This window comes from Camelina sativa, chromosome 11 (assembly GCF_000633955.1).
Source record: "Camelina sativa cultivar DH55 chromosome 11, Cs, whole genome shotgun sequence".
Lineage (NCBI taxonomy): Eukaryota > Viridiplantae > Streptophyta > Magnoliopsida > Brassicales > Brassicaceae > Camelina > Camelina sativa.
In genome coordinates this window covers 3,379,904-3,390,857 of record NC_025695.1, presented here as the reverse complement: position 1 = coordinate 3,390,857, position 10,954 = coordinate 3,379,904, and the positions used below count along the sequence as shown (strand labels likewise).

General features: G+C 34.9%; 2 protein-coding genes and 1 pseudogene across 7 annotated transcripts; 1 reads left to right on the top strand and 2 right to left on the bottom strand.

The window, feature by feature from the left end:
• LOC104727451 overlaps positions 1 to 309 on the bottom strand; it is a 3,677-nt pseudogene extending 3,368 nt beyond the window's left edge.
• LOC104721391 (UDP-glycosyltransferase 73B1-like) lies at positions 1,683 to 3,436 on the bottom strand. Its single transcript, XM_010439360.2, has 2 exons — positions 2,325 to 3,436; positions 1,683 to 2,226 (listed from the first exon to the last, which is right to left on the bottom strand). Exons 1-2 carry the CDS (start codon positions 3,322 to 3,324, stop codon positions 1,748 to 1,750), a joined length of 1,479 nt encoding a protein of 492 aa, XP_010437662.1. The 5' UTR covers positions 3,325 to 3,436; the 3' UTR covers positions 1,683 to 1,747.
• LOC104721392 lies at positions 5,907 to 9,502 on the top strand. Of its 6 annotated transcripts, none has more exons than XM_010439363.2 (11): positions 5,907 to 6,154; positions 6,477 to 6,718; positions 6,810 to 6,867; positions 6,953 to 7,071; positions 7,185 to 7,268; positions 7,522 to 7,803; positions 7,953 to 8,155; positions 8,260 to 8,349; positions 8,454 to 8,546; positions 8,791 to 9,012; positions 9,103 to 9,502. In XM_010439363.2, the coding sequence occupies exons 1-11, from the start codon at positions 6,060 to 6,062 to the stop codon at positions 9,205 to 9,207; spliced, it is 1,593 nt and encodes a 530-aa protein (XP_010437665.1). In that variant the 5' UTR covers positions 5,907 to 6,059; the 3' UTR covers positions 9,208 to 9,502. The 6 variants fall into 6 exon arrangements, with proteins under 6 accessions (XP_010437665.1, XP_010437664.1, XP_010437663.1 ...); XM_010439362.2 differs by having other exon boundaries at positions 8,788 to 9,012; XM_010439361.1 differs by having other exon boundaries at positions 6,066 to 6,718; positions 8,457 to 8,546; positions 8,788 to 9,012.

Sequence of the window (10,954 nt, the reverse complement as noted above, 5' to 3'; positions counted from 1 at the left end):
TGTTTTCGCATCCTTCTGGTAACCCGAGCTGCACGCAAGGGAAGTCGAAGATCTGGATGTCGATTTCGAGACCCGGATTCAGGTTCTTGAAAGCGTCGATTGGTTTTTGGAGGATCTTGGCGTTGAGAGGTGTGGTAAGGATTGTGGATTTGGCTCCTCTGCTAGAGAAAAGCTTAGCCATGTCTACAGTTGGTATCATATGGCCATGAGCCATGAAAGGGAAGAACATAACATGGAGCTTACGAGGAGAATGATCACTACCCATGTTTGACTTTGGTCGAAAAGAAAATGAGATGTTCTCAGAAACTAAAGAAAGCTTATATATTATGTGAAATGAGAGATCTTGAAGTGATGTTTTATACATATAGCATAAAATCCACATGGAAGGAAGCTTTGGATCATGGGTGGGACTATTTTGGGTATATATAATGGTTTCTTACGTGTTTACATACGTCACTATTTAGGATCAGTTTTCTAGGTCCTTTGGAACCAAAATCTTTGTAACTTGTAAATCACTTTTGAGAAGTAATTATTTTGAACTTTTTTTTACGGACAAAAAGTGAAACTAATTGACTAAGATAATGATAATCACTCACTATAGGTTATTGTGGTATGATACTAAAATAAGGTTCTCTTTTTGAGACATTTGTCATTTTCTCTTTAATATTTTTAGTGTATTTTTTTCAACTGAATTTATATGACATACATTATCTTATTTATATCTATATTTAAGACAAAATATTAAATCATAATCACTTTGTTTTTATTTAATAATAACAATTATCATATCTATATTTAAGACAAAATATAAAACCATAGTCACTTTGTTTTTATTTAATAATAACAATTATCACAATTTATTGCATATTAATTCTTTAAATATAACTCCCATGAGGTTTGACAAAAAAAATTAAAAAAAACTTTCAAAATATTAATACACTTTTTAATGTAACTTTTTACAAAAAATAAGAAAAAAACACAAAGAAAATCTATGTCATATTTCTTCTTTGAAATGTAACCATAACTATTTCCTATGATATTTGACCCCAAAAAACAAAAAAAAAACTGAAAACCTCCCATGATACTAATGATATATTGTTACCACAAATTTCTCTATAAATTGTAGCATAAATTCTTCATCAAACATCATATTCTACCTCTCACATAAATTTTTAAATTGTGTAATATTAATTCGTCTTTTAGACTTTTGAGACTTAAGACGTACTCTGTGTTTTGTCCCTTTTTATCAATGTGAGCCATGTGACTGATCGAGATAACGAAACCAAAAAAAAAACCTTTAGACCTCTAGAATCCAGTATAAAACGAACTGCAGAATTCAATGGAAAAATTAAAAAAAGAAAAACAAATTACTATTGGGGTTGGTAATGCAAAACTTATTTGTAACAGATAGTTTGATGATAATCAATATAAAATGCCTGTAATTAAAATTCCTTGTTTTAATTTTAAAAAGAAAAGTTAGAAATTGATGTTGGTGTGTACCAAATCTAAGTGGAGTCCTTGCGGTTCTCTTGTTCTTTGTCATAACAGAACTAGAAAACGGAACTATTGTTGGGTTTGTGTCCTCATGCCTCAAGAACCTAACTTCACATTCGTTTACCAATGGTACCCAACTTCGTAAACTTGAATGAACAACTACAATTTTAGTTTGTACTAATTTTTATGTAACTCAAACCAACAGAATTACAAAAACATTGTTCCTTAACTTTCAATACATTCAGCTTTTCATTTATTTTTCCTTACCTTTTTGCAATTTAACCAACTTAAGCTCTTCCATCAACCTATTCAACTCAATATCTGAAGATCCTCCTTCTTTCACCGCGTTTTTAGCCATTTTCGCCAACTCTTTTGCACATTTTCTCCTCTCTTCTCCAACCATCATTTCTTTTACTGCTCTCTCCACTTTCTCTCTGCGAATGAAGTCTCCAACGACTTGCATCAACTTCTTCACTCCTACACTCACTCCTGTTTTCAACACTTGTGTCACCAATTTCTCGTTGTAGAACTGCTCGGCTCCTACTGGCCATGTCACCATTGGCAGGCCCGCTGCTACGCCTTCTAGAAGTGAGTTCCATCCGCAATGAGTCACAAATCCACCAAGTGCTTGGTGGTCTAGTATCAGCACTTGTGGCGCCCACCCGCGGATGATCAATCCTTTTCCTTTCGTCTTCTCTTCGAATCCCTCTGGTAACCACTCTTCCTTCTCACCTATTCACATATTAATGCAAAAGAGTATGAAACAACAAAAAAAACAGAGGATTAAGCTGCAAAGAATACCAAGAGAGAGAGAGAGATGTATATGGTACCTTGGCTCCCATTTTTGTTAACCACCCAGACAAAATCATGTCCTGACATTTCCAACCCAGCTGCAATCTCTGTCAGCTGCTCGTTATTGAAGCGTGACATGGTTCCAAAGGACAAGTAAACAACTGAATCACATTTCTTGGAATCGAGCCATTTCAAACATTCATGCTCATCAATGCTTGCCTTTTTGCCTCTTCCTGCTTTCTCCTCGAACTTTCTATTGCCTAAAGAAAGAGGACCGATAAGCCACCCTCTTTTGGCCACAAAGCTCTTTAAGAAATCGGAGTAAGCCGGTTCAAGCTCATAGAAGCTGTTCACCAACACACCAAAGCTTTCTCTCTCTGATTCTCTTATTCCTTTCATAAATTTCCCCATTACAGACTCTTCTTCTTTCTCTATGACCTGTTCCTCTGTAATCACAATATCTCCTGGAAGATCAGGAATCACAAAGAGCTCAGAGCTCGACGCTACATTCTCGTAAGGCTTGTGAAGCCTTATACAATGAGAAGCACATATAGAGAAACAGCCTGTTCCGTGGAACACAAGTCTCGGCACTCCAAACTTCTCAGCGACTTTAGTGGCCCAAGGAAAGAACATGTTTCCAACTAGACAGTCTGGTTTCGTTGTCTCGAGGACCTTCTCTAGTGGCTCTTCGAAATATTTCATTGCAAGTAAAAACTTTTGACTCAAGTCACCTTTGGCTAGGTCAGGGCTGGAGAAGATGAAATCGCTGTTCTCGCATCCTTCAGGCAAACCGAGCTCTGTGCAAGGAAAATTAAGGATCTCGATTGAAATATCTTCGAGTCCCGGGTTCTCTTGGTTGAATGACTTGATGGGTTTCTCGAAGAAGAGTTTGGAGTTGAGAGGTGTAGTGAGGATAGTGGATTTAGCTCCTTTGGTAGCGAAGAGCTTGGCCATGTCCAGAGTTGGTATCATGTGGCCATGAGCCATGAAAAGGAAGAGCAAGAAATGGAGCTTAGAGACTTTGCTTGAAGTTCCCATGTTTTGCTGATGAGAAATCAAGATCTGGGGGGTTATGTAGAGCCAATTATACAAATTTCTGTAAAGAAGATAAGTCGTTTGAGAATCAAATGTATGCAAGAAGCTTAAAAGATAAAGTAAGAGTATGAAGTTTGGCAGCCACTAGCCACTAGCCAGCGCTGGGTTTATATGGAAACACGAATAATTTCAAATTATAAATCTAACTTACATAATCTCTAATCCTTGTTATATTATATTATTATAAGATCGTGTTATATAGTCCAAAACTGCATCTTTTGCCAACAATATATGAATAGTGTTGCAGATTGTGTTTTGAGTTTCAATCACAAAAGGACAAACTCGGATAAATCAATGTTTCTAAAGAAGAAAGAGATCAATAGTTGTAGAGATCCGATCGAAAACTAAAGTCTCTCGAGGAGAGGTCCGACGAGTCAGATTTGTTTTGTCTTCCATTATTCTTGTCTAACGTTGAAAATGACATATGTCTCTAATCACAACAAAACGTATGAATGATATCCTCATGAAAGGGAGTTAAATCTTCACGTCATGGCATTCATCATTCTTCTTTTGTTAGTTTCTATCTTCAAAAATAATAATTGGTCATTTATTTTCAAATCACAATTTACAGTCACCACGTCAACGGTAAACCGAAACCCTTCGATTTTACAACGATAAACCGTAATTGGATTCGGAACGGAGAGATGGTTATCTCATCGGTTTGGCTCAATCAATTCTTGAAATTTCATCCTTGTAAATCAATCATTAGAGTTTTTGTAGTTGTACATGCATATAGGAAATTAGTATCACTTGCTTGTAGCTGCAAAAATAATATTTTGAATTTATTAATATGAACAAAAATTAATAATTTATGACATTGAGTAATTTAGTTTTTACCTCATAGGTTGGATTTATTAAAAAGATTTTCATCAATCCTTCCAATTTTTACCTCTCCTATTGATCAAGCATAAGAGATGTTTGATATCATCAAAACGGTTGAATTTGCCAATAATGGTTAGCATATGACAAATAACACGTTATAATTATAATTAATATATACATGTATATAAATATTAATAATATTATCTAACAACAAACATTACAAAAAAAACATACTTTAATCTTCATAACAATTCCATCACTAAATAATGGTTTTATACATCAATCATTATTAAGTTATAAAAAACGGATCTTCCTTTAATAATGAATCTTCGTGATTAATTTATCAAGTTTGCTCATCAAGAAATAAGTAAAGGTTGGGTGCGTTTAAAGTTGTGTAAATATTGATTATTTTAATATGTTTAAATGTGTAAATTGATTATCGTATTGTATTTCTCTTTGTGATAGGTGTTTATTGATGTAATAATGTTGGAAATTATACACATCCAACAAACGAAAGTATGTGAGGTTGATTATTTGAAGTAGCTACATTAATATGTTGTTCTCTCACGTGGAGAGACATAGATTTGTATGGAAAATACAATCTCACAATTGAAATTAATTATATTGCTATTTTATATCATAATTTATATGTTTTGTATTTAAAGGTATTATGCACTGATTGCATTGGTATACTTGAACATGTTCCGCACAAGTTTGACTACGAGTTGACTATGATTTTCCAACATAAAATTTTCCATACATGATTTACCTATAAAACAACTATCAATAAAAAAGTAAATAATTGCTCGGCTCTGAATTACAGTAATCAGAAAGAATGATCCAACAATATTGGTTGTTAATGCATCATCTGCAGCGCTCATGCTATCGGATGTTCCATAGGAAGGGTCCATTGGATTCATCCGAATAGAATGATATGTGGACAGTTTATTATCAATCCAACTATGGCCGAGGTAGAAAGCTGTATATATTCTCTAAATTTATAATTTTGTAGCCTCTTTTTCTTATTTGTTGTAATTTTTATTTTTCGTTTATGTTCGACCTTAATGTAGCTTAGCGTAACTGATCTGAATCTGATATATGCGTGCACAAGGGATAAGACTATGATAATTGATGTTCTGGCATCTGAAATCTCAGATAAAGATCTAGCAGCTACTCTAAGAATAGCTCATCGAGAGGTATGTTTGAGAATTCTTCTTGAATTTCCCATTATTACGTAATACTAGTATATATATATATATGTATATTGCAGTGCATTTGCACATGTTGTGCATGCTCCACTCTTACAACTTCGATAGTCATATACGTATGTGTCACAAATGTTTGGGAGTAAAGGGAGAACCAACATGGTCTCAATACTAGTTGATCTAACTAAAGTTTCTAAGACTAAGCTAGTAATTTTTGAAATTCAAGAGCTTTGATGTTTGGTTCAAAAGAGGAATTAAGAAAATCTATTCGTTTAGTTCCAAAAGTTAAGGGAATAAATGGATGTGATGATTAATCAATTTCAAAGCTGAGAAAATATCACATTTGCCACATTAACAACTATGGTCTAATAAACCTAAACCGGAACCCTCCGGTTTCTAACGATAAACCGTTAATTGGATTCGGACCGGAAACATGGGTTTCCTCATCGGTTTGGCTCACCACCACCGAACTCTATTCTCGTTCCTCTTTTCAACAGAAGTTAAATCGTGTTTCTGAAACAAATTTGACGAGCGGATTACTAAATCATCGTCAAAGTAGTGATCTTTTTGATTGTCCTCCTCCAGGGCTTTTTGGTTTTATTAATCTTTTCGTTGGTTGTGTCGTTGAGATTCCTGCAAAGTTTTGTCCTCATGCCCGACGACGATAAAGAGTTGCAGCAGGAACCCAAGGAAGAAGAAGACTCCTATGTTTGGGACAGCGATTCGCAGCTCTACATCCATCACAGGCTACGTCTCTTTCCAAATTTTACTCCTTTTCTCTCGCTCGACTCTAGGGATTTTATTTGCCTAATTTCCTTGGCTCGCTGTTTAGGTCTGATGATGTCTTTGTGTTACTTAAAAGCTTGGATCTTTCATTATCTTACAATATAAGGATATTGCAGTGTATCTGCTATTTGGTTTTAAGGAGTGATGAAAAAAGGCTGATACTTTATTGAGATTGATGCTTGATTCGAATTTAACTAACAGCTCACCTTGCACATGCCTAGGAATGTTTTTGATAATTTGTATTGGTTTTTGGATGCTAACTTCATGTTTTGTGAATCGCAGTAGTGGGTTTTATCATGATCCAAATGCTGGTTGGTATTATTGTAGCAAGGATGGTCGTTACTACAAGCATGAGAATGGCGAATATGTTCCCTTGGAATATGAAGAGTCTGGTGGTCCTGTAGATATCGTCACTTGTGATCTATCCGAAGATGACTCAAACAGAAAGTATGCTCTTCATCAGGCTGAGAATGTAGAAAGTGAGTATAAAGTTTCACTGAGTAATCCTGGAGAAGCTCCTTCAGGTAAGTTTACATGTAGTGCTCTGGTGAATTATTGCATAGCATCTATAATACATTGATAGATAAACTGATAGACACGTTATTTGCTCGTAAGATCCAACAGGGTCCTCAAATGACCAGGAACCTGAACATCCTCAACGCCCTTCCTCATGGTAGGTATTATATCTTTTATTGTCAAACTTATATATGTTTCTTCATCATATGGCCTATGAATTATTATATTTTCCTTTGGATCAGGGTGGAAGATGCACTTATCGAACTTTATTTGGCTGGTTATAAACAAGAGCCCAGTTATTCCAGCTATAAGATGACTTCAGGGGAAAGTACTCAGGATCATCATATGTTGTCAGCTAATGGTCTTTGCCTGGGATAGTGCTTATTAGCCTTTTATAATTGCAAACTTTGGAATCAATTTGCTCTTCAAGTTTGAAATTTTAGGAAAGAAGCTACAATTGCGTTTGTTCTCCAGGAGACGATGAGGCTGAGGAACTTGAAGACGGAGAATGGATTCCTGAAGAGGATTTTGATCCACAGGAAGACAACTTCAGTGAAGGTTTTTATCTCCTTATGTCCTTGTCATTTGCCTTCATTCTGCTCCATATCGGCTTTCTTGGTTATGGTTATTGATATATGAAGCTAAATAAATTCTTATTGCTCGGTTGTGTATAGTAGTGTTCTCTCATAAGCTGTTCTTAACTGTTGAGTGATTAACTAGCCGGTAATGTTGTTTAAGGGAATCTTTATTTCAATAATTTTCTTTGCTTAGCTCATATTCATAGCTTTAATGCTCATAGTTTCATTTCTAGATGCTCCTTTAAGCGAGGAAGAAAGATGGTTAGCACAATATGGTCAAGTCATCGAATCCCCTGAGAAGACTCTTCCTGAGATCCCGTCTGTTGATTTGTGGGATTGGAAACTTGTTTCAGAAACCAAAGAAGCTTTAGCTGACAATGAACAGGTGGTTAGGTTAGTAGGGAGGCTGGTCAGACGGTCTGCCAACCTTCATCCATCTGTGGCTTCTGGTGGCACACTTCTCAAGACTGCTCCAATTTGCGAAGCAAGACTTCACCTCGTGCGAGTTAGGACAGGTTTACCTTTTTCCTTCTAACGGAGCCTTGTTCCTTTGAAGTGTGAACAACTATTTTTTTGCTGGATCGGTGTTTGCTAACCTTATGTGCTTTGTATTTTATTGGGGAATCATAAAAAACGATATTGATTATCAAATCATATGTTTCAGGTCAGGTCTATAAACTTCGAAATCCTAGCGCCAAATACCTTGCATCCTTGTCAGTGTATGACTCCTCTGACCCAACAAAAGATTGGGGATTCCCTGATATTTCAACTGCATGGCAAAATCCTGATTCAAAACGCAAAGGTAAGAGGGTGAAACCAAAAACTGACTCCAAACTGAAGCATCGTGAAGTCGACATGATTGAAGAGGTACTTCAAGTACACCTTCTTGGCTGAATTCTTGTATACTATGTTTCGGAATGTCTGTGATGGATATTGACATATTGCTTCTTGAACCTCTGCCTAATATCTAGCTGGAGACAAAACGCAAAGCTAAGAAGGTGAAACCAAAAACTGACTGCAAACTTACAGCGAAGCCTCGTGAAGTCGACATGTTTGAAGAGGTACTTCAGATCCACCTACATGGCTGAATTCTTATATTTTACGTTTCAGAAAGTTTGTGAAGGAAGTTAACATCCTGTTTCTTGAACTTCTGCCAAATATATAGCAGGAGGCAGAAAGCAAAGCTCAGAAGGTGAAACAAAAAACTGACTGCCAACTCACAGTGAAGCCACAAGATCAAGTCAATATAACTGAAGAGGTACTCCAAATCGACCTTCATGACTGGATTCTTGTATTTTATGTTTCAGAGTGTACATCCTGCGTCTTGAAGTTCTGCCCAATCTCTAGCAGAGACATTTTTCTAAAGCTCTTTGTATGGGGGCTTCCAGTGAAAAACTTAAATCTGCTAAGAGTATATGGATGGCACAGTTTAGTGATATTAGAACCATAGTAAACTACTATTGTGAGATTTTCATTCTTGCTCGTTGTTGTTTTATCAGCAGAGAAGCTGTTCATACAGAGATAGAGCCGCTGAGAGAAGAAATTTGCATGGTGGATATGGTGTTGGGCCAGGTCAAAAAGGAACAATGGTGGGCGATAACACGGACGAGCATTCAGTTACCGACACTGCTTCTGAAGAGGATGCTGCAGCAGAAGCATTGGAGTTATCATTTGGATCTGGAAGTTATGCAAGGAGAATAATGAGAAACATGGGTTGGAAGGAGGTAACAAGTGAATTTATCACTTCTGAGTTTTGATGTTAATAATATTTGGTGTCAGCGTAATTATGGTAAATTGGGGAAATGGTAATGCAGGGTGAGACGCTGGGAAAGAATACAAATGGTTTGGTTGAACCGATACAAGCAGTGGGAAACACTGGGAATGTAGGGCTAGGTTTTCCTCAAAGGAAAAGAAGATAATCTGAGGAAACAGATTAACAGATTTTCTCTTTATGGGACTCTTTTAGGTGTCCATACTTGAGCATGTGAAGCTTTGTAACTATAGATTGGCGTTTATAGCCAGAGTTTCTATGATAATGAGGTTGCATTATAAATTAGACAAGTCTCTCATTTATATCTGATTTGATTTTGAGCAATGGTATGAGAGAAATAGAAGTAAACGATAGATAAGTTGGTTTGAATTGTTACTCGACTAAGCAAGAAAATGTATACGAAAACAATTCACATATGTGATTTTCTAAGGATTTCATGGTAACTATCTATGTTGATTTCTTTTCCTATAATCTTATAGATGTCCATTTTCTCCTCTTGGTTGAACCAGTCAATTTCAATATAAGCGGTACAGGCAAATTCTTTGAAATCTGTGACTTGAGATGTAAAAACTATTTCAACAAAGTGCTATTTTACAGGTAGGTGTATTTGGGTGAAAATTGCCAAATCCTATAATATAATTTATTTGAGTTTCTTCTAGATTACACCAAAAAATGGTTTATAATCTTCTCTTAAACTTGAAAACTTTATTCATAATCTTTAATAAGGTATACAAAGATAGACTGAACTTAATAATCCCAAGCCATTTTAAGTTATGGCTTGGGATGTTCAATTTGAGAGGACGCATTCTAGACTTATGTTTTTGTCTTCCATCCTTACAGTCTCAGCCGCCTTATATCATCCGCATAGGTATCCATCTATGATTCTATCTAGCAAAAATAACAAAGCAGAGCTGTCTTATATTTGACTTATCAATTGTGATGTGCGTAGAATATTGATCGATCTAGTCGTGAATCTTTGAGAAACTGTGGATAGAGTTATCCATTGTGTGGTTTGTGTGGAGATCCCATGTGCCATGTCCCATCGTGTGGTTTTTTCTATGTTTCTCTCTATAATAGAGTATTTTTATAATAAAAATGAGTTTTGCTCCAATGGTTTTATCTATTTTTTGCACTAAAAGAATATTTCCAATATATTCTATTTTTATTTTATAATTAACACTTTTTATTTTTAAAAATTACAAACTAATTTATTTTACTTTAAATTTTGTAACACTTTCATAAAATTATCTTTTGCAAATAGTAGTCTTAATATTTTAGAATAAATTTTTATACTTAAATTTATATTATTAGTTTTTAAAAATACTTATTTTATTTAGTTTGGTCATAAATAAAAGAAGTTAAAGATTAAGAGTACTACTTTGCAAATAAAATAGTCCACCTCTATTTATAGAGGAAAAAATAGAATTTCTCTATAAATTAGAAAAAAAAATAGCAATTCTATTATAGAGTTGAAAATAGAGTACTATTGTAGTAAAAATTACTTTATAATAGAATATAGAGACAAAAAATAAGATACTATTGAAGATGCTCTAAACGGTCGTTAAACCCGATTTTGACATATATATTTATCAGATGTTGAAGTTTTGATTGAATTCATATTGAGAAATTTTGTAGCAAGATTATCATTCGTCAAATATGATATTAAGTTTATTAACTAATGGAAGAAAACAGGAAAAAGAATATTTATTAGACTTAAAACGATGAGTAATATAGAAAAATAATATTAAAAAAAAAACGCGTAAAAATATAAAGCCGTGGTGAGAAAAAGAGTTTATTTATGTAAAATATCAAAACTACGGTCAGCGGCTTACGATACGCGTCTTGTTCATTGAAAGCAACTTCTGCGTTTCTTCATCAAAAAAAAAAAAAAAAAA